Source organism: Manacus candei, unplaced genomic scaffold, assembly GCF_025592945.1.
Source record: "Manacus candei isolate 608988 ecotype Guabito, Panama unplaced genomic scaffold, ASM2559294v1 h1tg000050l, whole genome shotgun sequence".
NCBI classification, from domain to species: Eukaryota; Metazoa; Chordata; class Aves; order Passeriformes; family Pipridae; genus Manacus; species Manacus candei.
Genome location: NW_026138098.1, coordinates 9,903,240 through 9,928,814, shown reverse-complemented (window position 1 = coordinate 9,928,814; position 25,575 = coordinate 9,903,240). Strand labels below are relative to the sequence as shown.

At 40.7% G+C, this 25,575-nt stretch overlaps 1 protein-coding gene across 9 annotated transcripts; it reads left to right on the top strand.

Moving 5' to 3' along the window:
- Nucleotides 1-671: 671 nt before the first annotated feature.
- On the top strand, nucleotides 672-22,108 carry TECTB (tectorin beta). Of its 9 annotated transcripts, none has more exons than XM_051799923.1 (14): nucleotides 672-1,002; nucleotides 6,203-6,294; nucleotides 11,619-11,796; nucleotides 11,865-13,060; nucleotides 13,933-14,021; nucleotides 15,798-15,988; nucleotides 16,391-16,533; nucleotides 16,614-16,686; nucleotides 18,510-18,613; nucleotides 18,693-18,776; nucleotides 18,977-19,139; nucleotides 20,417-20,486; nucleotides 21,392-21,424; nucleotides 21,906-22,108. In XM_051799923.1, the coding sequence occupies exons 5-14, from the start codon at nucleotides 13,946-13,948 to the stop codon at nucleotides 21,956-21,958; spliced, it is 990 nt and encodes a 329-aa protein (XP_051655883.1). In that variant the 5' UTR covers nucleotides 672-1,002; nucleotides 6,203-6,294; nucleotides 11,619-11,796; nucleotides 11,865-13,060; nucleotides 13,933-13,945; the 3' UTR covers nucleotides 21,959-22,108. The 9 variants fall into 9 exon arrangements, with proteins under 9 accessions (XP_051655883.1, XP_051655884.1, XP_051655880.1 ...); XM_051799924.1 differs by lacking the exon at nucleotides 672-1,002 and adding an exon at nucleotides 2,783-3,120 and having other exon boundaries at nucleotides 11,907-13,060; XM_051799920.1 differs by lacking the exon at nucleotides 672-1,002 and adding an exon at nucleotides 2,783-3,120.
- Nucleotides 22,109-25,575: the final 3,467 nt, after the last annotated feature.

The following is a 25,575-nucleotide window of genomic DNA, read 5'->3' as shown; positions in this document are numbered from 1 at the left end:
GGTATCTCTCACTTGAGAGCAGAAACAAAAGCAGGATGCAGAGATCCAGTATTCTTCCACTCCCTATCAGCTGCTATTGGTTATTTAGAAACTCATTAACTTCCTAAAGAGACCTTAGCCCTAATTAGTGCCTGGACTGATCAGCCTGCCTCTCTCTCCTTCACCTCTGCCTCTCAGAGCTTTCTACAATGATTAAAGGAAACCATACTCTTTTTCTGCAATTTTTAAAATGGTATTTCTTGAGTTATCAGGATCTGCACACAGCTGTTGAATTCAGTTCTGCCTTGTAGCTTACCAGACCACTCCAGAATTCTCCAGCTTGCTTTGGCACCCTAATTCTTTATTTGTATATGTATCACTCTTAAATCCTTCACTAAACCAGGCTCTGTAATTTCCTTTCCTTGGTCTCTCATGCAACAGAATCTGTTTTAACAGTGATTGAAGTGTCACCAAGACCATTCAACCAACTGTAACGTTGATGCTAATCCTGCAATCTTTTAACACTATCAATAAGAGGGAAATTAACAAAAAAATTGACTAATTTCATCTTCCAGAATTATAATGTATTTTTTATGTAGATATGTAGCAAGACCCAGTAACAAAAAGAACTTACCAATAATAATGGAAAGACAAGAGGACTCCTTACTTTAATTTCTGTCTAAATGGAAGCAGTTAACACTATTAAGTTCAATAAGTATGAGTACTAAAAGATAAAGAAACTGCAGAAAGCAAAATGAGAAAAACTATGATTACAAAGCACAAGCACAGTCTTACTCAGGCACTTACACAGTTTAATGCATGTGGCCAGTATATACAAATTATTTTTTATTTCCTGAATTTCTTCCAGTTTCCTAGAAATATGTTTCACATTCAGCATGTCTGCACGTGAAAATAAAGGCTGCCAAGCCCTGAAACTGGTCTTTTTGGATGACTGGGCTCGGGATACTCTGCTGTACAGCCATAGGTACACTCATAGTCCAGCTAAAGCCATCCTCTTCCCAGGTAACTGTGATAGTCTTTATTCACCAAAATAAGAGGAAGTATTGTCCTTGCACATGGACTATCAAATAGTCAGTACAAGGGCTACAAAGTAATAATACTACCCTAACACCTCTCTAATTAATATAATTACTGTAAATGCTACTTAAAGACTTATCTCATTGTAGATATGTACATCCTATGTATCATAGGAAGGCAAACTGAAGTTATCATAATTATTTATCATAATTATGTACTAATGATAACTCTAGATTTCTTTTTCCCAAACCATGTTTGAAAAACATTATCACTACAGCAACAGAAATTCCATCAAGAGTGAAGATAGTAAGCTCCTGAAGGGTATCCTACTAGTAGCAACTAAATTGCATTCAAAAGATTTCTCAGCTAAAAGACAGTGAAAAAATTATTTTCTAGTGAAATAACAAAACATTTCAACAAAACATGATGCCATTACGACCGAGAAATTTATTAGCACTATATCTAAGAGAGTAATGAAGCTACAAGGCCCATTTAAAATAACAGTCAGTAGCCTGATAAAAATGTTCCTGTTCTGGCATCCTTACCTTGACTAGTCACATATTTACCAAACTTAAGCCAAAGGTATGAACTAAACTCTGATTAAATATTTCCTGAATTCTACTGCTGTTTTCCTGAGGATTCCATATATGTATGTACCCAAACCACAATTGCCTATTTTCTGCATTCTTACATTCTCATACACAAATTTCAAATTCTGTATTAACTGTCCTTTGTATTCAAACACAATTTTACTCACACACTCAGGCATTTTCAATTTCTTAAAGAACAGACTTTAAAAAGAAGCATATTGAATAAGTAGATGTTTTCCTCCACCCTTCTTAAGTAAAAATTTCAGTTTACATAAATCTTGGGAGAAAGGATTTCTGCTTCAGAGAACTCTGTGAGATAGAAAACTCTCCCAAACAAGAAGTGTTTCCAGATTTGTAAGCACAACTGATCAATTTTCAGACTTTCAATCCTGAAGAGCACTGCAATATTTCTGCATTCATTCTCTGCAGATTTTGGTTGAAAAGTTGAACTAAAGAACCCTATGGAAATATGAATATATCCTAAAGATATACTCTCCTGACAGGATGGAGCATTATCTTATTACCAGATCTCATTTTTAAATAACTTAAGGGCAAGAGATCATCCTTAGAGTGAATACTGAGTTTCCAAATGGCCCTCTCTGGCAACATTCTCAGGGCAATAACTCAAAGTTGCCCTCAGAAGTGATGGAGGCTCTCTGTACTTGCAGAACGAAGATCAAGTTGAAGAATACATGGTGGGCTCAACAGCCTTGTTGTAAAGTAGTCTCACTGCAGATAAAGTAGCTTCACTGGAAAAGGTACTTAGTGGAAGATAGCAGTTATTTTTCAAAAAGCTGTTCTGCATGAAACTCAAAATGCAATAGATTTATTTGGCAAATGTAGAGGAAGAAGCTTACAGTACTGCTAAGTAGTCCAGTACTGCTAAGTAGAAAGAAGTCCATCAGTTTTGTGATCCTGAAAATCACTAGATTTAGATTCCTAAATAACATCTTTTGAAAAATTTGAGTTAGCCATCTAAATCACTTAGGTCAATTTTTAAAGGTATTTAGGTGCCAAGTCCCCCTAGACTTAAAGGAAATTTTGCATAGAATAGCAAGGTAATTTCAAAAAAAAATTAACATTTGAGCATACTAGCCAAGCAGAAAAAGCTATCACCATCACAATAGTCAACCACATAAATAAATCATCAGCATGATTGATCTCACTGACCTTTAATCCCAATGGCTCTTTTCCTAGGCCATCCAGGACACTCTGTCCAGTATGTTAAATCTAAAAGATAATGTAGATAAGATGGCTATATACAGATTTTAGATACAAATATCAGGGCTTGTCCCTGCACAAGAGCTACATTGGCCACTAGTCAGGATGCCCCCAACTTTGGCATGGACAGACAAATAAGAGATAAGAGAAAAAAAAGACACTGCCCCTCGTGTGATCTGTTCAAGATTAGAGGCAAGGGTAGTTCACACATCAGGGAAGTCAGGGGCAGGTTCCTCTTGCACACTGAGCTGTGGAAACCTCCCTGAAGAAGGCAGAGAAATGAAATATCAAGGTACAGTTTCTCTCTTTGTCCTTTGAGCTTCTGAGGCCTCTAAGCAGTGAAACTCAGGCTGTACCTGGCCTCCTTATTGCACTTCAAGAGAGTGTGGTTAGACTGAGACTTAAGGGTCCAGCCTGGCTGTGACTGCACAGTAGCACAGGAAGCACAAGAGCCTTTATTTACTTCCCTTTGGAAGTTATTAAAATAGCTGGAAAAAGTGCAAACCCATGCATGAATAACCTGAGATCACAGCAACAACCTGATGCCAAGCAATCATGTTAGCTGACCACCATCATCTGCCCAACACCAACACTGTCTCCCTGCCCACAGAGCCTTTTCTAGTTGATGTCATACTGCTGGTGAGAGGAGCAGAGGCGGAGGAAGAAGCAGGAAACCATGACAGAAACACTGCACAAACCAAAGGAATATTGGAAGGAAAGATTTATAGTCAAAATCTCACACATAAACATATTTAAGTAGCATGGGCAAAATCGTGAAGGAGATTGTAGGAGCAGCAGTGTTTGCTGAGCTCAGGGGAAGGGGTAACTGAAGAGAAGGGTGGTGGGAGAGGAAACATGGAAAGAGGTGTGAGGGTGAGAAAGCCTAGAGTACCAGAAGGTGACATTAAACAGTAACACCTGCAGACAGTGTGGTTTTAGTGGCATATTGGACAGACAGTAAGGGTTGCAACTACATAGCGAAAATAAAGACTAGGAATTGGAGAAATGAGCTGGTATAGGAATTCATAACACTGATAGAAAAGGAGACTGGAAGGTTTGAGGTCAGTCTTCAACTGGGAATCTCAGCTGAGTTGCCTCCCAACAGGAGGTGAAGAAGGAATGAAACATATGGCATTTGTTGTCTTAGAGAGGAATATCTTTCCAAACTACTTGTTACTAGGCACAAGATTAAGGCCTGGAAGAGAAGTAAAAAATGTCTGGAGGACTGAACTTATTTCAGTCACTTCTGCTATTCCTGAGTGATGTAGGCTTTGGTCTATTCTATTTTAACTGACCTGATAGTAAATTACCTGCATTATTAGTTAAATAATGTATCCATAAAGATCTAAGAAAATTATGTTTGCCTTCATGTTGTTGCTTTCTTGCCATACTGAAAGGGCAACACTAAATAATAATTATTGTAGATAATGCATATAATCAGAACAGGCCAAGGAAAGGTCCGAGAGATGGGACAGCATGCAGAGAAGGGTGAAATGCCTACACCAGATTTCATACGAGTGAGTCACTTTGCTGTTCTGTGTCACATGTTGTCTGTTTATGGAACACTACTAACACCATCTCCTGGCCAGTTGGTGTCTGGAGTAAAATCTTTATAAAGGTCTCTGAGAGCCTGGAATGAAAGGTATTGCAAACATAGAAAATACTATCATCACTGTATCTTCGATACATTCATATTCATTTACTTTTCCTATGTCAAAATAATACCACACCCGTCTCCAGAATTAGCTGTAGTGTGTGGGCACTTAAACTACATTTTTTTCCAAAGGGTTTCCAGCAAGATGTATCTGAATACTCTAACACTGGCTTATATTTTCAGAACTGACTATTGATTTGGGTATGCTTTGTTCTGGAGTCCACTGAGAAAAAACAAAACTGATATTAAGAAAAAGCATGAAAACAGACCCTTTCCTAGTGTTTCAAATTCAGCACTTTAAGGCTTACACCCTTTCTGAAACATCAACAATGTGTTTTCCCAACCTATTGACGTCAAAGATTCAGTATTCCCTGGTTTTTTACTCTTTTTTTTTTTTTTTTTTGATATCAAGACCATCCGGAGATGCAAAGAGTAACACTTCAACTTGATGTGCTTTTGGCACAGCCAAACAGTCAACAGATCAATGTCTGTCCAAATAGCACTTACTGAATTTATCCAGCTGTTTTCAAGCATTTAAAACAAGGTTTTGACATCCTCTTGTCTTTCAAAATCATAGCATGTTAAGGCATTACCTTGGAAATTGCTCAGGGGTTATTGCTCATGTACATCATATATTGGCCCAGACACCTTTCATTTCAAATTACTTAAAAACTGACTCACAGCTCAAGGAAGATACCTTCTGAGTTTAGGCTTTTGAGACAATATTTCCAGAAAAAAATCATCAGAATCAGTAACTTGTATTTTTGCCTTCAAATTAATTCAGGAACATAAGGTCAACTTCTAATTTTAGCTAATCTCAGAATAAACAAACATCAGCAGAGCTTCCTGCGTCATTAACAGCATAATCAATCTAGAGTCTTCAGCACAGTCTGTCCTAGAGAATTGAGTACTTGGAGCTATAGTGGGCTACTGAGAACAAATCTATGAATCCTTTGGAAGGTAATCCTGAGGGATTTTCATGAAAGAGAACTGCAGTGTCATACTTTCTGGAATAGCTTGTAGGAAATGCTATATGAATGCCATTGGTATATTATAATTGCATACATTTTTCAGATAACCACAATGCTCTGTTCAGCTAGCTTAGATCGAAATGATAGCTTTCTGCAGACTGCATATTTCCTCCAAATACTTTACTAAAAGCCACACTAAAAGAGACGAACTGTCATTTTAAAAGCTAGCAAACAGTACTTTTGACCATCATATGGGATTGTCAAATAGATTTTGAGTGAATCAATGCAACACCAGCTACAGCTCAGCAGAAGAAAATACAAGGGTGTCAGATTTCTCTTTGCTATCAAAGGAAGCCCATGAAAATCTCTGAAGAGTTGTACATGGGCAGTACCCCAGCCATCTTCTGCATTTGGTGTTTTAGTGATTCTCCAAGAAGTCCTCAAACAGCCAATTAAAAAAGTAATATCTGTTTTTTATTTGCAATTGGTTGAGTCATAACTGTAATAAGTAAATGAATACCCAGCTGAGTGCCTCAAACCTTTAGACCAATTCCTCTGCTTCATTCCACTTCATGAAGCTGTAACATCTCTCTACTACTATGAAACATGGTGAATGGAAAGAACTGTCTCAATGGGTATCATCATTAGTGTGTTGGTGCAATTTTAAGAAAACTATATCCTTTAACTGATCTGAAATTTGGTCTGTTATCTGTGGGAAGTCTCAGAAAGTGAACTTTTTGGTCCTTTAGGCTGAATACACTAAAGGATACGTCTTGACAAACTAGGAAGAGAAACTTTTTTATGGCACCAGAAGAGGAAAATCCACTGAGACACTCAACTGGTAATGGATTGCTAATCATCCAATCATTGTCAATAAGGCATAAAGCCCAGTGTGAATGCTAAACTGGCAAGCAGGGGGAGTTTACTACCTCAGGTGGCAAAATAGCCTCAGAGATAAGTGGGAGTCCTCTGTTCCAGAAGACATGGTCTGGCAGTCCAGGCAATCGTTCTGCTGCTTCCTGGGAAGCTTTTCTCATTCACAGACAAACCCACCCAAAGTTTGCTTGGGTAGCTTCTGCTCCAAGCTGCTTACTGCTTGAATGACACAGGAGAAGAGCAGTATGGGCAGCTCAAGAGCCCTACACTGGACTTTTCCTTTCTGTGCCTCATTTTCATTATCTGCAAAACAGAGATAATGGCACTAAGATTGTGATAAGCATTATTATGATCAGTTTACAAGCACAGCACAAGCTAATTAATGCAGTTAAGTTTGGTATATGTAGCTCTCAGAGCCACATAATTCTTGATAACAAACAGATCCCTTTCACAGAAAAGAGACTGTCTCCAAGGATGATGCTATCAGACTGCTGAAAAGTCACAAACTTTTAAAAATGAGGACAACACCAGTATAATGGATACAGTGTGCTAAGGAAAGTAGGTCTTAGAACCAACTAGCAGGATTATGTAGCTTGGGAAACCAAAACTGTGATTTTGATCAGCAGCTGCTATTGATAGAAGTGCAGAGGTTTGTGTTTGATTTGAGGGGGCAGCAGATACTGAAAGTTTATTTCATAGGGAAAATGCATGGATCTTAACTCTTCAGAGAATAGGAATTATGGTGAGTGTTTCGAGAACCTGATTTTTACCAGTCCTTCATGTGTATGATCCTATCTGAATCCCACAAAGTAGGTTTATAATTCAGCTGGCTCAGACCATGGGGTAGTCAGGAAGCTGGAGAAGGGCTTTGTAGCTCAGGTAGGGGGTAGAGGTGCTACAATGGGAGCAGGAGCACTCCAGGTTCCCAGGGCAATACAGACTGCAAATTTGAGGAAAGATTTCTAGGCTTGGGAATGTGAATGGACAGAGGTACTTCCAAGCTAGGTGGCAATCAAGTCCCATATTGTAATTCATCATTCCTCCTGCTGAAATTTTTTCTCAGTTTGCCCCTTCATTTTTCTTTGCTTTGTTTTTTTATTACTTAACTATATATTTAAAGTAAGCAGCAGACATTTAGGGTCAGTTTCTCAGCAATCAATGGAATTACCACTGAGGGACATCAGAGGATAAACTTGCCTTGGGTATATTTTTAATGCACCATCCGCAGTCCTGTTTTTGTCAGCTTTTCTGTAGCAAAGTGTGCAGGCTGGGTGAGCAGCATTATTTATGGCCAACACAAATGGTTGGGAATCAAACAGAAGATCAGACAGCTGCTGCAGACTCTTTTAAAGTTGTAGTGACATACCCCAGTGCAAGCAGAGAAACATCATATTTGTGCAACCTTCCTAGCCCTAGTGGGATAACGCCCAGAAAAGAGAGCATTACTGGAGCAAGAAGAGCAATGGTCACTGTGTCAGAGCCAGTTGTCAACCTGAGAAGATTAAGCTAATGAATGACACAAAGAGTCCATTCTTCCTTCTTTCTCACCTTACTCTTAAAATCCTCTCCCATACTGAGGTAAGATCCCTGCCCCACAGTGCCAGGAGATCAAGACCTGTTGTTAAGATAACAAGAACTAAAAGTCTTACAAGGTGTTATACAGGACAATATGGTTGAGATCCAAAACAGCACTTAACCAGAAGTAATTTAGGCCACATTCAGGTGATTACAGAATGCTATTCCCCAACAATATTATTCCACTACAAAAAACTTAATCCATGTGTTCTCAACAGAAAATTCCTGCAGTTCTGCTCTGGCACATACCAGATGGGACAGCAGCTCTGAATACAGCTGAGCTCAGCAGCCACAGCCACACACTCTTCAAAGAACAGCTGGAGGAGACAGGCCTGGTGGTCAGAATCCTTGCCCAGGACTACAGGAGACCCAGATACAATTCTCCTCGCTTGCAGGGTTCAAAGCTATCTTTCTCCAGAAGTGCTCTAACTTCTGCCTGGAAGCTTGCCTTGGGCACTCAGTGAGTAATTCAAGGGCGCTGTGCCGACTGGAGCAGGCTCAGGCATGTGTGGCACAGAGTGTGCAGGGCTGCTTAGACTCAAGGCAAATGAAAATTAATGTCAAGCCAACCACAGCAATGTGTCTGGCTCAATTCATATGCCCACACATAGACACCCAGTCCATTGAAGATGTACTTGAGTATCCTGCCTGGCTTCCAGATCCCACTCCAAAAGTACAAGAGTGCCCTAGAGGTGTCACAGGATATCCTGGACACCTTATAGCAGCTGCTAACACAATACATGTCTCATTTAGGCAAATTAATCAAGTGCCTGGCAAGTTTAGGCATCTCCAAATAGTGGCAGCCCAAGGATGACTGAGGCCTCACATGACCAGTTTAAGTCATCCATTCTGGTCTTGCAAGACCTGTTTTATGTCCCTCATGCATTTATTAAATCAAGCACCATGTCTTTATTAAATCAAGCCCCAAATCCTTATCCTGCATAACTAGCTAGCTCCAAGACAGCCCATAAAAAATACACCAAATAAAGCACTTACCCACACAAAGGCTTCAAGGAAACTCAGCTGGAAACCGATGTTTTGTTCCAACAGTAGCAAACTCCAGGCAGAACTCTTCTGGAGAAGCTTCCAAAGAACATTGGTCTAAATGTGCTGGCAAAGCTAAACAGCAATAAGATCAGGCATTCAAATGAACGTGAAATATTATTATTTACTTCAGTCACAATTTTGTGTTCAGCAAGATTTGCTGTTGTAAATACTTGTCTTGAACAGCAGAAATGTCAAGGGAATGATTCTTTAGGTGAGAGTCTGTGCTCACCCACACCCTGGGAGTGCATGTAACAACAGCAGCACTGTCTCACCAAGCCTATGGCTGCAGGTGATTGCTGAAAAATTATGATTCAGTGTTGCATAGTTACAGACAGACAGGTGATGCATGAGGAAGTTTAGAGCAGAAGACTGTCTCTTCCAGTGGCCTGAACATCCGTCTCTGATTTTTATGTGACTCTTCTACAAAGATAGTTTCCTCTAATTTCTCCTTCTTCTGATACATTTTGTGCAGCTACAGAAGAATATCAGCTACCCAAGGACTTAGGGTTCCAGGTACTCTGTTATGTACCTGCATGATTCTATAATCTGCTCACAAGGCTAAAACATTCATTGAATAGAGTCATTTTGGTTGGAAAAGACCTTTAAGATCTTCAACTGTCCTAACACTGCCAAGTCCCCCACTAATCAGTCCCTTAGTGCCACATCTACAACTACCTCCAGGGGTGGTGACTCAATCACATGCTGAAGTGAGTGACCAACCACGTGCCATGAGTAACAAACTGCTGGAAAGGTATTTACTCTATAAAAGGCAAAACAATCCTAAACCTGTAAGGTATTTATGACTTGAGGCAATAAGTCTACACAGCACAGCTCACTTAAGCTTCAGGAAAAGTTTGACTGTGCCAACACAGTGCTGCATTTCCAACAGGATCCATTAACTCAGATCAGGCCCAATATAAATGCAGTTGCTATGCTTCCAGACCTGGCATGGATGTATCTATGCCTGTGGGATAAATACGCTCCTTATCTCAGACAAAACTGACTATTCCAGGTTTTGGGGTGTGGAAACAGCATCATTAACACATTTCAGCCTCTAGATGAATGTCACCAGATCTCACTCCTGGAATCAGCTTGCTGTCTCCATTGTTCCTCAGCGTCCCATGAAGTCCTTCCATATATCTAAAGGACTCTTCAGGTTTATTATTTTATCCAAATCCAATGAAAATTAGATGCCACAATATCCCTTGCAGATTCAAACAGCAGAACCTCATTTGTTTTGTGTAAGAACCAGACAGTAGATACTCACACAGCTTTCCATCACAATGTGAGGAACAAGGCTGGAGAGACAAGCTGCTCTTGTAGGTGAAATTCTCAATAAGGCCTTCATTTGCTCTTTGTCAAAATCTTTACAGATACTTAGACTGCTGAGATTATTCAATGGGCTTGGAAAGAGTCAGGAAACTGCAACAATCCTCAGTGGTCTGTTTCACAAGTTAATGGCTTTCCTTTTTCTGTGTATGCAATTACTGAGAGAAACCTAACCCTTCCCCAAGCCCTTACCTTTGATCAGTGCAGGTATCAAGTGCTGGTTGGCTTAGGTACATTTTGTGCTTGTTTCTTATGCAAATGCAGACTACTATACACCAGCTGGCACTTCTGCCAAATTTGTTTCATGGTTTTCATTCTGTTTTCTACCTTTGTCTAAAAGGAGTATTATGTACATGGAGATTAGTTTGCTCTGAGAAGATAGCAAGAGATTTATTTTCTTTTACAAACTGTGGGATTAGATACATCTTAGAGTAATTCCACTGAAACCTCTAGCATTACACCAATGATAATTTTATTACAGTATTTGCTAAAAACCATCAGTAAAAAGCTAATCTGTGTTTCAAGAGCTTTGTTAATGTTATGGTGAGGTTAACCACTATACCTAATCAAGGTTAGCCAAATATCTTATGCTCCAAGTCAGCTCTAAGTGGGCAGACCTGACAGACCAAGTCCAACCCTGGGGCTGAAACTGATCCCTTGAGCTTGAAGAATCAGCTTGTACAAGGTCATGAGGGCTTTCTCATGTCCAAAGTCACAGGCTTTCTCCTGTAAGCCTCCCCTTGTTACTGAGCTATATATTCTTGATAACAGGGTTGATCATAATGTTTCACTAGAAAGCCTGGCTCCTGGTTCCAGACCAAATACACACAGAGAGAAAGACAAAAACAAGTGTATGTTTACACAGTGTCTATTCAGTTGGGCTTAGGAAATCAAAATTAGGCCTCAATGCCTGCAGGACTTGAGGTGAGCCTATAAAACAGACACTGTGAGTTAAATTTTCCTTGTTTTAGGATTTCTCATGAGGATAATCCCTAGTTAGGTAACACCAAACGATTTATGAGCTTTAGTCCTTTTTCCGTGGATTATTCTTTAATTCAATTAAAATAACAACAAACAAAGGATTTTATCCATTGTCCATCTTTAAGTAATCTCATTTAAATCAGAATGTGATGGCTTGCAGGACTTGGTTCACAACAATAGCGAGAGCAGCCCATTATTTGCTCTGTATTGCAATCCTTAGGAAGCTTCTATCTAGGTTCAGACTGACTATTTGAAACTAAGCACAGAAATGTAAAGTCTTTTCAACCTTTCTTTAGGGCTTTGGATCAGTTTTCCAGAAGCAGAAGTCACCCTAATTACATCTTCATATCATTGCAGTTCACCTGCACACCATCACCACTGAGAGCCAGCAGCCCTCACAAGGCACAGTGCAGTCATGGCTGTGCTGTGCTCATGCCTTTTGGCTTGAAACTCTTCTTGTAGTGAATGCTGTCCTGAAGGTGCACCCATAAATCTCACCCACAGGCAGCTAAAAACTCCTTGTCTAGCATTTCAGGTAAGGTCAGGGCCACTGTGCTCCACTCTTCTCCTTCAAAAGCTCCAGACTAATGACAACTAGTACAGCTTTAATACTGTGTCTCCCCTCTATGCCAAAAATCCCTTGAGAGAAGGCACACCAAAGTCCTGCTATGGATGGGGAGAACGAGGTTCTCAACAAGAGGAGATACCAAATCATCTGTGAGCAGCCCCACAGGACTGGGTCCCACAAGCAAGGTCAGTGAGATCCTCTGTGTTTTGTGACTCAAGACAGATATCAGAGTAGTTCAACAACACATGAAACTGGGTAGATGCACACATGCCCAAAGTTGAGGCTGTGCCAGTTTATACTGTAAGAGTGTTTACAGCCACGTTTTTACACAGGCATGTAAAATAGCAGTAGCATACCCAAGTGCTATTTTCTGTGCGGGTCACTAAAAGCTGATACAAACAGGATGTACTGGGTCACTAGAAAATCCTACCAGCTGACCAAGACTTTCGTAGGCAACCTCATGACTGATGGTCATATGAAAAGCAAATTTGTTTCAGTTTTCTGTGCAATGGTAAATTTTACACAATCTATAATGTAATATTTAATGTATATTACATAGTCTTATATGCATGTAGTATTATGTACTATAATTATGTAGTATTATGTACTATAATTATGTAGTATAATACTTAGGCTTATGGAAGAGCCTACCTAAACTCAGATAACATGCCTATGAACTTTCAGAAAAAATAAGTGAAAAACCCAACCCCAAAGGTGATCTGTTGCCATTACTTTGTCCACTTGCATGGCATAAAAGTTTGACATTGTCAATAAGTCATTTAAGACAAGCATCTAATTCCTATAAATACTTTTTAACTGAATTCTAGAAGGCAGTTGTGGCTTCACCTCTGCAGAAATTCTACATTTTCCTAATTAACTTTTAAAAAAAAAATTGTACCTTCAGCAGGTTTCTCTTCACTTGGTTTCAAGATCTGTGAAAAGCCACCATAGAAAAACTTTTTAAAAATCAAATTGCAGCAGCAATACAGTCCCATCTAGGGGAAGAGAACTGCTTTTCTATAACTCTTTTTTTTTCCCCCTCCTACACTGGACAATACTGGCGGCTTGAGATTTAACCAGAGATGGGCTCCTTTTACAAGATTGCTTATATAAAGCGAAGATAATGCCAGCTGGGTTCATTTGAAAGAGGACATCTTGGGAAGAGCTGACAGCGCAGCTATTGGAATAAGACCGGAATGAAAATCTGAAATACTTATCCCCTTCCTGTCCTGTACGTATAATAATTAATTTCTTGTAGAATGCCTAGGATTATAATTAGAAGGAATTGTCACTGAAATATACTTTATGAGCCTTTTATAAATATATATTTTTAAATAGAGGATGAGTGAAAATGTTGAAATTGATTGTTTTTATTAGAAATACTGAGTTGGGATGATTTTTTCTCTTAAATTATATTTGTTACTTCTGACAGTCTTCTTAGTGATGTGTATATGAGGGCTGATACTGAAGAGTATATCCCTACAAAGAGAAAATATGAGAACTCCAGTCTCAATCCCACATGTGAGAAACAGCTTTCATATTTGAGGTCTGGAATGAAAATGTAAATTACTGCTATGTATGTTTTCCTAAAAACTCAACATTGAGCAGCAAAGGAGAAAATGCATAATTTACCAGAACTGAGCTACATGAAGTGAAGAGCATATACATCAGGATAGCCATCATCATAGAGAATAGTTTCAGCACTAAATTTTAAGCACACTATATATGTTCTTGCATGATATTTCTTCTAGTAATTTCTATTCCCTCTCTTTTCTTCAGATCCCATTGTTTCAGTTTCACTTGGTAATATTAACACTTCAGGTTTAGAGCCTTCGTAAGAAATCAAACTAGAATAATTAAGAGCCACCACTAAACTGAAATAGTAATATTGTCACAATAGTGAGCCAGTGATAGTAATGGTCTTGGAAATATTTATCCTATAGATGCAATTACATTGGGTGACAGAATATCAGTAATATTATGTTTTTTCTCTCTGCAAAAAGCCCATGTATAAGAGTATTTACGTTTTCAGGTCTGCAGACAATGCATTGGTTTTATTTCCGATTCTAAAGACATTTTAGCTTTTATTCCCTTTGTCCTCAGATCATTGCAAGAAATGCTGACTCTTACTGTGTATCTGCTGGTCATCTTGGCTCGAGCTCTTGGGGGGCCTTGCAGTCCAAATAAAGCAGGTAAAATAACTTAAGTCTTCTATGATCTTCTCTTGCAATTAAGCTGTCAAATGCGGGTTTTTTTCTATTCAAAATCAAAAGGTTTTCCTTCAGAAAGTTAAACTGTAAATTCTGCAGAGCTAATCCTTACATTTTGTTTATTGATCTGCTTTTAGCTAGCACAGTAAAGCATGTACTAGTGAAGTCCTAGCCCCATAGACAATTAGGCATATATTTCATTTTGTGCAATAATCAAAGTGCAATAAATTTAAGGACAAAAGCATAAAATGGCAAAGAAAACAACAACAATTAGAAGTTATCTGTAGTAGTGCAGGCTAGATGCAACAGATCTTTGCTGCCCAAGTTGGGCTTTAGTCCCACTGACTGCAATCAGATGGTCAGTGGTGATTGGATGTGCTGGGCTGAACTCCTGAACCATACTGCTACATTAAAACAAGAAAAATACAAAAATCATTGAAGAGAAGGCTTTAACTGCACACTGATTACTGCCTAGAAACTGAAATGAGCTGGTGCCAGACAGACCTGTAATGTAGATTTCACTATAATTATGAAACCTGCTTTAGAGATGTGTTGGAATATGCCTCGATATAGTGTTTGCTTTTAGTACATGACTGCTGTCACATTACCGTCAGTAATTTTATTGTATATCTCAAGTATTTGGCTCTCGAGTCATTTATTTCAGTACCTTCATTTGCACAAGCAGTTTCTTTGAACTGCAGGAATTTTCATAGCTGTAAAGTTGCCCGAGTTATAAATCTGACCATCAACACAAGCGGAATCAGCCTGCATGTGCTGAAGGTTTGTTGACCAAAGAGAAGCAAGTTGTTAAGGTCCTTAGTTGACTTTCACTGAGTATTCCCTAGCAGACATGGAAAGGCTGCAAAATGAGGCTTTTAGTATAAAATGAGAGTGTCAAGGGCTTTAAAAGAAATAATTGAATAATTCCAGGTAAAATGGTTTTTTTCTGACTGTAATAATTGGAAGCCTTTTTTGATTTTCAGGCCACTAATGGTTAGTCAATATTTGCCCTTTAAATTCCCATCAGACATTCAAACTAGTACTACTTGATACTCTTTGAAAAATGTCCAATTCTGCTATCATGAAGTAATCAGCCTGGATGTTATGATGTTCAATATTCATGGCTGTATTAGCAATCACACTCTGCACTGCTAACAGAGTTGGGAGTTTGGTTCATTTACTATTGCTATTAGCAGGCCTAAGCTTTTCAGTTCATTTTTGCATCTTAGCTTTTAATTTGACTATAAGAAAAATTCAATTTGTCCTGGCACTGCAATGCCAGTGCAAGAAGAGAAAGGGCAGAATATCTATAGTGGCCAAGATCTGTACAACACTACAAAGGGGTGCAGATCTATGAAGCTTACCAAACAACTTCACCAGTATTATTTTTACAGAGTCAGTGGCATTATAGAAGCCAGCTTTGCAGCATAAGCTACTCTGATAGATCTCAGTGCAGTCCTTTTTCACTTCAGGTTTCTCAGCAGTGTCTCTGCTCCTCAATCAGCTATTCCAGAAAGATAAAAATTTACACAAAGTTCTGCATTGATTAGAAGGCAAAGGCCAACCTCTTCCAAAGAGGACAGAATTTAACAACCCAAAGGTCAGTTTTGTGTATCAAAAGCTGCTCACGTTAGGGGACCTTCCAGCACACACCCCTGCTCACAGAAGATTAAACCCAATGGAATGTAAGTGTGCAGACCCACTGCTTTGAAAGAAAATTACCAGTGAGTAACTCTAGATGTATTATTTCCCTTTCAGATGTAATTCTGGTATACTGCTATCCTAAAACCATCATTACCAGAATTCCAGAGTGCCCTTACGGATGGGAGGTTAATCAGCTGGCACTTGGAGGCATTTGCTATAATGGGATCCATGATTCAGGATATTACCAATTCACAATTCCAGACCTGTCACCTAAAAACAGATCATACTGTGGGACACAGTCAGAGGTAAGACTATCAAGGTCAACATTCTGTCTCAGGAAATGGCTGGACTCACTTGAGAGTGTCCTGTCTTCTTCAGTTTGGAGTAGGCTTTAGGTACTGATGGAAGAAGGAGGCAAACTCCACTATCAGGGAGAAGTAAGAATCACATAGTTGTGCTTTGCATCTACAGGTAAAATACTCAGAGGCTTAGTGATATTAGTGTGTGTGTTAGTTGTTCATTTGCACCTGTATTACACAGAACTTACATATGGTAAGATATATGCATGGGCAACACAGCATATAAAGAGCTACCCAATCATGTTTCTTTGGGATGGTGTTAGAGTCTTCGTGTTTCAAACTATGAAGTTGTCCCTGATGCCTCAAAGACTCAGTACTGCCTACATTTCTCGGTCTCACCATCCACAGTTCAAGAATCCCATTTACCACTTCTACAACTCCATCGTCTCCAATGACTCCTCGGTAATTGTGAAGAGCCAGCCTGTGAATTACTCGTTCACCTGCTCATACAATGCCAACTATCTGGTGAACCAGGCTGCCTTTGACCAAAGGTACGTCCTCTTTTGGAAGTGCATCTTACCCTGTCCTGAGAACCACACCTCACTCATACAGAAATTTGTCATGTCCCCAGGGTGGCCACTGTCCATGTGAAGAATGGGAGCTCTGGCTCATTTGAAAGTCAGCTGTCCCTCAACTTCTACTCTGTAAGTGCTCTTTGCCACCTAGATTTTCGCCTTCACCTTCCACAAGCTTCAGCCTGAAGAGCTGGAAAAAACAGGGCTGCTGCTCCTGATTTTTATGTGTCATGGAGCACATTAATAGCCTGGAACAGATAATTGCAGTGGGGTTGGCAAGGGTCCTTGTTTCTGCTGATTAACAGGGATATACTTAAACTGAACAGAAGCAGACACATGCCAACTGTTCTTTTAATCCCTCAAAAACTGGCAGATTTTTCTGCTGAGAGGTACATTTCTAACCTGTTGACAGATTTTATAATAAAAAGCAAAACTTGCTCGTAGTCCCACTGCAAGAGCAGCATGCATCTTCAGGCATCGCTGCTATCACATGGTCTCTACAGACAGAGCAAAACTCCATGCATTTCTCTCGTATTTTTCTCCCTGGTCCTCTCACCTGACAGATATTTCATGTATCCCAAAGATCTTTATGTCATGCTGGAATTTTGTTGCCAACAAAATACCATCCCTGGATATCAGGTGGATCTTTTGAAACTTCCCTCTCCTCAGCTCCACTGCACTGTTGGAACAGCCAGCTCTTTATCTTGGAGTCTTTTATCCATTAAAGCACAGTCAAAAGCACCAAAACAGCCTCTCTATTTTAGTACAGCTAGAAAAAGCACAACTCATAACATACTGTGTTAAATTTATAGGCCAGGTAGAGGGAGTATTTACCACAAGGTGGAAATCTCTTCTCCCACACACTACATTTTGGGCACTTATTGATCACTAAACATTTTGACAGGCTTTGCGTGCCACATGAAAGCCCATGTGGTCTTTTTTTCTGATATACAGCACACTAATATATAATATTAGGCACTATGTACTGGCAAAGTCCCAGGAGATACCACACTGCTCCTGTCAACTGACAGAATGGCTACAAAAAAACAGATGATAGGCAGTGAGGAATGGGTCTCTGATACTTTAATTTTTTGCCAAATGACTGTCTTGTTGTAATGGCTCCCAGGAGTCAAGGAGAGAGTGGCTGAATCGTAGTAATATATTTTCCCAGTGAGCACAAGTACAGAACAAGCTCAGAAAGCTACCAGACCACTCCTTTTTTAGTTTGTTCTCATTTTCACTGGGAATAAAATGTTAATTTCAATTAAATGTTGATTTTTTTTTTCCTGGCAAAATGAAAATTAAAGATTTATTTTGCCATGGTATTCATCTCTGCTGCTCCCTACCACAGCCCTCTGCTCTGGTGGGCTACAATTCCAGGTGCTTCATGAGCCCATTTCCTCATCCAGAAGCAGCACACAAGCTGCAGTGTAATCCAGGAGAAACACTTCAGTCTCACCTGCCCTTTGGTCTGTGACACCCCAATAACAGCAAAGGATTGTAATTCAGCATGAGGGGCTGGAACCTGAATAGAAATCAGGCCTTCAACACAGAAACTTGGTGTGAAGAAAAGCAAGATAGTACGCTAAACCAGTGCAGAGCAATAGAGTTTAGAAAAAGAAGCACTATACCAGGTTCCACTCATTGTAGCACAAGGACTGGCAAGACTTTTACGACAGTACTGCTGCGAGTTCTGTGATATAGCACATACTACAACCTAAACAGCATCAAATTCTGTCACTTGTCATTATAAGCCAAACACTAACAAAAAGATTTTTAAATGTCACCTTGGGCTTGCAATAGTTCTGCTACCACATGTAGAGTTTGGAGCTTGCAGGTAATAAGAATCCAGACTTCCAGAGTCAGTCTCTCTAGGGGTGCCTGAAGTTGTATCATGCCTTGCTTTGCAATTTACTAGTAATGCATGACACCTTTATCTTTGTCTTCCAAAGAATGCCAAGTTTTCAAGTATAAAGGAAGCCCCTTTCGTTGTTGAAACATCAGAAATCGGTTCTGACATATTTGCTGGAGTGGAAGCCAAGGGCTTAAGCGACAGGTAGGCAAGGGAAGGAGGAATTGGTAATAAATTGGTAATTGGGACATTCCTTCTTAATCTGGAGTTTGTATCTCCCCAGGTTCAAAGTTGTTCTCAACAACTGCTGGGCAACTCCCTCCTCAGAGTACTTCTACCAGATCCACTGGCCTCTGATCACCAAGGGGTAGGTGCTGGTGGGACCCCAGGGAGCACACCTACTCAGCCCAGCCTCGAGGGTGACAGAAAGCTGGGAGCTGGGGGAGGAAGGAGCAAGGGAGAACCTGGCCCACAGCAGGGCAACTGCATTCATCAGACTGCCACCTCAGGAGATGTTTCAATGAAGCCACAGGGGCTCTGACACTGCTTCTCCATGCACAACCACAGGTGTCCCACAGACTACTCCATCATTGTGCACGAGAATGGGAAAACAAACCGGGCGACCTTCCAGTTCAATGCTTTCCGTTTCCGAAACATCCCCAAGCTGTCCAAGGTGTGGCTGCACTGCGAGACGCACGTCTGCGACAGCGAGAAGTTCTCATGCCCAGTGGTAAGTCCTCCCTCCTGGAGAAATACACAGTTCTAAATTTTGACAGAGGATGTTGAGACCTTTTCCAAGGGCGTGTCAGGTGTAGAGCCAGTGCCAGGGGTGTCAGTGGATGGAGGCACTGCCGTGTGTGAATCTGAGTGCCCAGCCATGCACCCCAACTCCTGTCATGCCACAGGCACCGTATGCAACACTGGGAAACTTTTTTAAATGTAGCCATTGAAAACCTCACCTCTTGTCTATATCCCAGACTACAGTCCTGTCTGACAAATAGCCACAGTGAAACACAAGCCTGAAAAAAGGGAGAAAGTTGATCTTTTTCCATTTTACCAAGTATCTCAGTGCTAAAAGCACCCTCAGGGCAGTGAGAGGACCTGGCTGAAAAAACTTGCAGGTTTGACAAAAAATGCGTTATTAGAAATTCTGTTTCAATGGCAAAAGAAAAAACTGCAGGCTTAGATTTTGTTGTTTGTTTTTAAAGATTACTTTGACTTTTTATTCAGTCACAGATCAGAATTAAAAGAAAACACAAACCCATTACTCCATATCTGCCCTTCTGACAATACTGTCAAACATCCACATCATCCTTTCAGGCAGTGGGTGGAATTCCCACCTCACCCTCCAGTGCAGGATAATTGCTCAATCAGGCTAACATCCCTGGAGCCCACTTCCCACTCAAAAATGCAGCTGGTGGTCTCCAGCAATTAAGGTTGAACCAAGCCAGGGGTCTGTGCTTACAAGCAACTCATAACCAGAATTACCACATGCTGAGTTTATAATAAAAATGCCCACAGCTGGAGATCTGCAAAGGTCAGGGGATGGACAAGGACCTTTAATCTGTAGAGCACTGGCTCCAATACAGACCTTGTCAGCTGTGACAGGCATCATTAGTGCTGGACATGAGCTGATCTATATGGAAGTGATTTAGTGCTTCCTTTTTCTACCCAATGGGCAACAATTATCATTAGCAATAAACAACCACAGAAGCCTTCCCCGAGGTCATGGGTTAAACAGATCAAGCTCTATTTTTCCCCTTCTGTCTTGACAGGGGTTTTGTTTAAGACAGGGAGGGAGGGGCAGTCCACCAAAATGCTCAGAAAATGCACTGTAAAGACTCTCCCTAAATCTCTCCTGCACACAAAATCCCAATAATTAAAGGCAGGGGAAAAAAAAGCCTCCAGAAAATATGCAGCAATTTCCTTGGTTGGAAACATGAGAATTGTGTTTGGATTTTCTTATAATTTTTTTGGTATATATGGCTTTCTCTCCGATCTCTTAAGATATGTGACAGACGAAAACAGCGCATGGAACAAACCGGAGGTGTTTTAGTGGCAGAGATCTCTGTACGCAGTAAGTGACTGGGTTTTACGGGATGTTTCCCTTTAGGAAGCAACTCCCTTTAGGAGTAACTAGAGGGAGCCAAAGCCCTCCACCAGACCCCTTCCCCCTGTGGCAGCAGGAGGCTTGAACAGAAGTTGGTCCCCGCCAAGCCCTGGCAGAAGAGTTCAGTAAAACTCTCCTCATTTACAAAGCGAGGAGAGGCACCCATTTGGCATTTATCATAAACGGCCAAACCACTCACACCCCGAGCTTGCAGTGTAAACTGCTTACCTGCGTCTGACCTCAGCAGCACCTCAGATATGCTCTGACAGGTTACACGGGACCGGGAGAGAGGTCAGGCTTAGGAGCAGCAGGAGAGTTTTTCTTTACGCTGTGGGTTGGTACTTCAGCATACCCACAACGCCTGCCAGTGTTATGGGGATGCTTCGTGCCTACCCCTCCTGACACACAAATTGCACTGCCATCGAGTTTCCCCATTGTAAAACAACTGTTTCCTCTAGCTGCTGCCTCCTGGAGGTACCAGGAGTTTCTCTCTGAGCTGGTTTAATCCTGTAGGTCCAGCACATCTTTTGAAACAAGTCCTTGGAATAAATCGTGTTATCACTAGAGCTCTATATACTAGTTTATCAATTACATCCACCCCAATCTGAAAGCCAATTTAAAATTATAAATACACATAGAACAGTATTATTACAATTCACTATGTTGCACCAGAAACACCCATCAATTTTAGAAGATAAAAGAACTGAGGATCCTTTTACAACTTCAGATAGTAAAGCCAAGAGGAAGAAATATCCAGAATTTCAAAATGTGGCAAAGGTTTTCTATTCTGCTTTTATGAGATGCACTGGTGCACTTTACCCTATTTTAAACATGTCATCCCAATATAATCTTTTTCCTCTTCTTTTATATAGGCAAAGGTTTATCCAGATTTTACACACTCTCAGGTAAACAGCAAAGTACAACAATGAAAATATCAATCCCAAACATGGATTTTGAGTGACTTTGTCAACATAAACCCCATAGCTCAAAGAAAAAAAAATTGAAAAATATAGTAAGTTTGACAGAAGGGAAAATATTTCATATTTTATTTCCCAATGTTATACACTTTATTTTCCTCCTTTTGGCACATCTCTCCCTCTGGACAATAAAATCATAGCAATAACTTCCAATACTGAACATTACTTTCTTTTATTGTCACACCCTGTTCCCAAAAAGGAACAGTCATATTTTACTGGGTTAACAGAGGTGTCTGAAAGCATTTCTATTTGGAGAGGGTTTGAAACACACCTTTCAAAGTCTATTTGTTAACATTTGATGTTGACAGAGCCACATTAGGGCATACAGTTGCACTGAAGGGGGTGGGAAGAGAATGTGAAAGGGATCTGACAGAAAAGTAGTCACATTTAGTCTGTGTTTCTCTTGCAGATATCATCTTCCACCTACTCTTTGTGATTGGATTTTGTGCTGTTTTATTATAAAATGCAGCCCAACTGTGTTTCTTAACTTCCCCCAATCCTGTTTGGACCTGGACTTCTTTACTAAAGACGTTTATTTTATAGAAGAAAAATGAAAGCCACAAAAAAATCCTTGTGCATCATTTTACCTGATAAATAAATCATTCCATGAGCTTTGTGCCTCAAATATTGGAGAAACCCAAAGCAGATTTGCCTCTCCCCACTCTATGCTGGCATTTTAAACTAGTGAAAACCCATGGGTTATGTATTCTACTGACATCTCCTTTTAAAGAGTTGTGATGCCCATAGTACTTGTTTCTATAAGGAATGTAAGGATATGCAAACTCAGCATTTTTTCAAAGTCAAATTTACCTTCAGGGTCCCCCTTCCCTGTCAGTCTCAGTGTGGTACCAAACTCCCCTCCAGGCCTGGTCTTGCAAGGTCCTAGTTTGTTCTGCGAAGTCTTTGAACAAAATAAAAACTAGCCAAACATGTCAAGGATGGGAGAAAAGGGTGCTTTTCATGTAGCAATAATTAGAAGGTACTCAGAATTAATTACCCGACATTTCTTTCCTGCTTCTCAATACCATTGTTGGTATTGATTGGTTAGATTAAGCAGAGTACCCTGTAGGAACAGGATATCTTGCTGACTTGGACGGGCTCAGTGCTAGATAGCTGCATGGTGTGGATGCATATTGAGCACATCTGAGGTTGAAAAACAAGCTAATGAGCTTTACCCTGTCTTGACATAGCTGGTGGCAGACACAATAGGGTTCAGGTGTTAGGTCTGTACCTGAGTAACAACTCTTAAACAGCAAGAAGAAATCATTAGAAAGGGAAACTGTGGTTTCTACAGGGCAGGAAATATCAGGGCATGAAACAATTCCCTAACAAGCAGAACAGTAGATTCCTTACATCCAGTAATTACTTAAACAATATTGAAAAAAAATCTTGAAAGGGTAAGAAACATTCCTAGATGTTTTCCGTTAAATGTCCAGGATCCTAAATGTGAATGACTACAGCTGTTACACTTCCAATTAATGAACACAGTAGGTGTACCTGTGTCTGTACGTACTGAAGCATCAGCATATTATAGAATTTTTGCTATCACTCGTAGAGAGGAAGCCTCCTGAATAATTCTGTTAAGTTTAGGATTTTCAGCTCCCTGTTCTTTGTGAAAGGTCATTGCTATGAAGATAATGCAGAGCTAGAACACGCATGCATTACAGAATCCCCTTTTCCATGGACTCCACTTCCTCCCCTAGGTGTAATCTCAGTCTGTCTGTGTCTATAAGCGGCTCAGACAAGCCCAGCCGAGCGCTGCCGGCCCTGCGCTGTTATTGCCGGTCGCGCACAGCCGAGGGCGCTCCCGGGGTGGCATCGCCCGGCCGGGGCACGGGCGGGTCCGGCACCTCCAGGGGTTCCCCAGTGCTCCCAGTTCCCAAAGCAGAGCGGAGCTGCTGGATGTTTCGTGCTCCACGGGGTATTTTGATCAGAGATAATGACAGGGCAGGTTTTTCGCCCACGTTTGCTGCTTTGTCTCCTTCTCCTCTTCCCTCCTCCCACTAACGCCCCGCGTTTCAACACCCGCCAAGTGGCTTTACCTTCTTGTGCTTGCCAAATGAGATTAACGCATGGGCTGCTTCTCCAAAGCCTGCTTCTTTTGCCTTGCCTTTACAACATTCACTGCTGTCCCACTGTGGCTATTTTGTGCAGAAATCCTTGAACTCAGTTTCCTTGGTAGGTTGATGAATTTTTTTTCCTGCTTATGCAACAAGTGTTGCTTTGAAACAAACCTTGCAGGATTGCAGCAGCTGTGAAGTGTGCCTGCGAATTCCCAGGCCACCTCCCTGCCCGCCGTGGGACGGAGCCTCTGGGCATACATGTCTCAGGTACTGTACTGAGTGGGGCTCGTGACCCAGCGAGCTGTGGTTGCAGGATGGGCACAGCCCTGCTGCCTGTCCCAGTCTGGATCACTGTCTCCCTACAATCCAGAAATAGTTTATTGTTAAAAACAAGCAAACAAAACACAACAGAGAAATAGCTGCCAGAGGTGATTGTGGAAAGGTCTATCTGCCAGAGAAGGCAGCACCGTACGAACAGCTCCAGAACTACTGTTCCTTAAAAAAGCACAAGTTGCCATCCTAAGTAGTTTGCACAGAAAATATGGAATATAATTCATCTTTATTTTTCCTAACCTGCATATGGCTCATCACTACTTATTCTACTAAATACTATTTATGTTGCCAGTATCATAAAATACAATGATTGCAAAAGATTTTAGCACAAGATGAAGCTTGGTAGACTTCATCATTTCAGATGCACTATATTGATGGATTTTTTTCAGCTGCCAGGGCATGAAGATGCTTGCCTTGATCTTTGCATCTGAAAGTTGAAGTCAATACTGGCCATGGAAACATGGGGACAGGAAGATTAGTTAAAGGGGATGCAGATAATCTGTTTAGAACCCAACATTTGTTTTCCCAAAAATTCCAAATTGGCTGTATCCTGCTTCTTCCTTCCATTTGGATGAACTCTAATGAGGCATAAATTTTTACCTGCTTTCCTTCTCACAGTTTAGTTTGCAATGTTGAAGCACAAGGTCACAGAGGTCATGACAAGAAGTAGAAGAGAAATGAACACACATAGGTGTCAAGATGATAACAACACAGATTGCAGCACAATATTGCTAGTACAGTGACACAATTTTACACAGTATTTTGTTCATTAAATATAGGTCACCTCTCACTTGCAAATGTAAACACCATTAACCTGGGTGGCCTTTATTTGACAGTCGCTGCAGGTGCAAATAACCATTAAGAAGGTTCAATGGAAACTGCCAGTGAAAGAGTGAGTCAGATCTAACACAGAATCTCAGAAGTAAAAAACAAGCATGGATACCACCAATGCAAGCTGATACTGTCCATCATTGACATTCTATATTTAGTGTCCCCAAACAAGCAGTGCCATTGGCACTGTGATTCCTTCCACTACTGTCAGCCCAGGCCCAGTAGTGAAAAAGAAAGAACAGGCTCTGAGACTATCAATTCAGAATTCATTCTGGTCAAGCATTAATGCCTTATATCTCATGCTGGGATCTCACAGTTTCAAATCCAAACTTCAGAGGTGGTTACCAGGGGACATGCAAATGATCCTGCTGCAGGGATGCCAGACTAGGTCTGACCTGACATGCCCACCTTATGCAACCACTGCTAATGCAGCTCTGGAAGGAGTGAAGCACATCAGGACTGAAAGCCTCTCTGTAGGTGATCTCAACTCACACTGAGGTAAACATTGCATGTGCTGCCAGAATTGGCAATGCATTACACCATAGAAACACAGGCAATGCCTCAGATCCAGATACCATGTATAGAAACTCCCCAGTCTTAATCTTCATTTAAACACCAACTTCATCCCTTTATTCTGTAAATCCATGACATTTTGTTTAAATGTCCCAGTCAGAGACAAGGAAAAGCCCTGCATCTCGGAATAATATCATAAGAGCCATGACTCGGTACATTACAAAACACATCATAGACATACATGGCCTGTATTAGGAGTAAACCTCTTCACTCTGTACTGAAGATCAAATCTTTTCAAGTTATCCCTATCCAAAGGGCAGCTGTCACTCACATGTGCAG

Bases quoted from the DNA above. Each gene is read 5' to 3' on its own strand.
- TECTB (XM_051799923.1), top strand. From the start codon at position 13,946: ATGCTGACTCTTACTGTGTATCTGCTGGTCATCTTGGCTCGAGCTCTT. The intron at 19,140-20,416 runs GTAAGTCCTCCC...CGATCTCTTAAG, and splicing joins AGAAGTTCTCATGCCCAGTG to ATATGTGACAGACGAAAACA. The intron at 21,425-21,905 runs GTAAACAGCAAA...TTTCTCTTGCAG, and splicing joins CAGATTTTACACACTCTCAG to ATATCATCTTCCACCTACTC.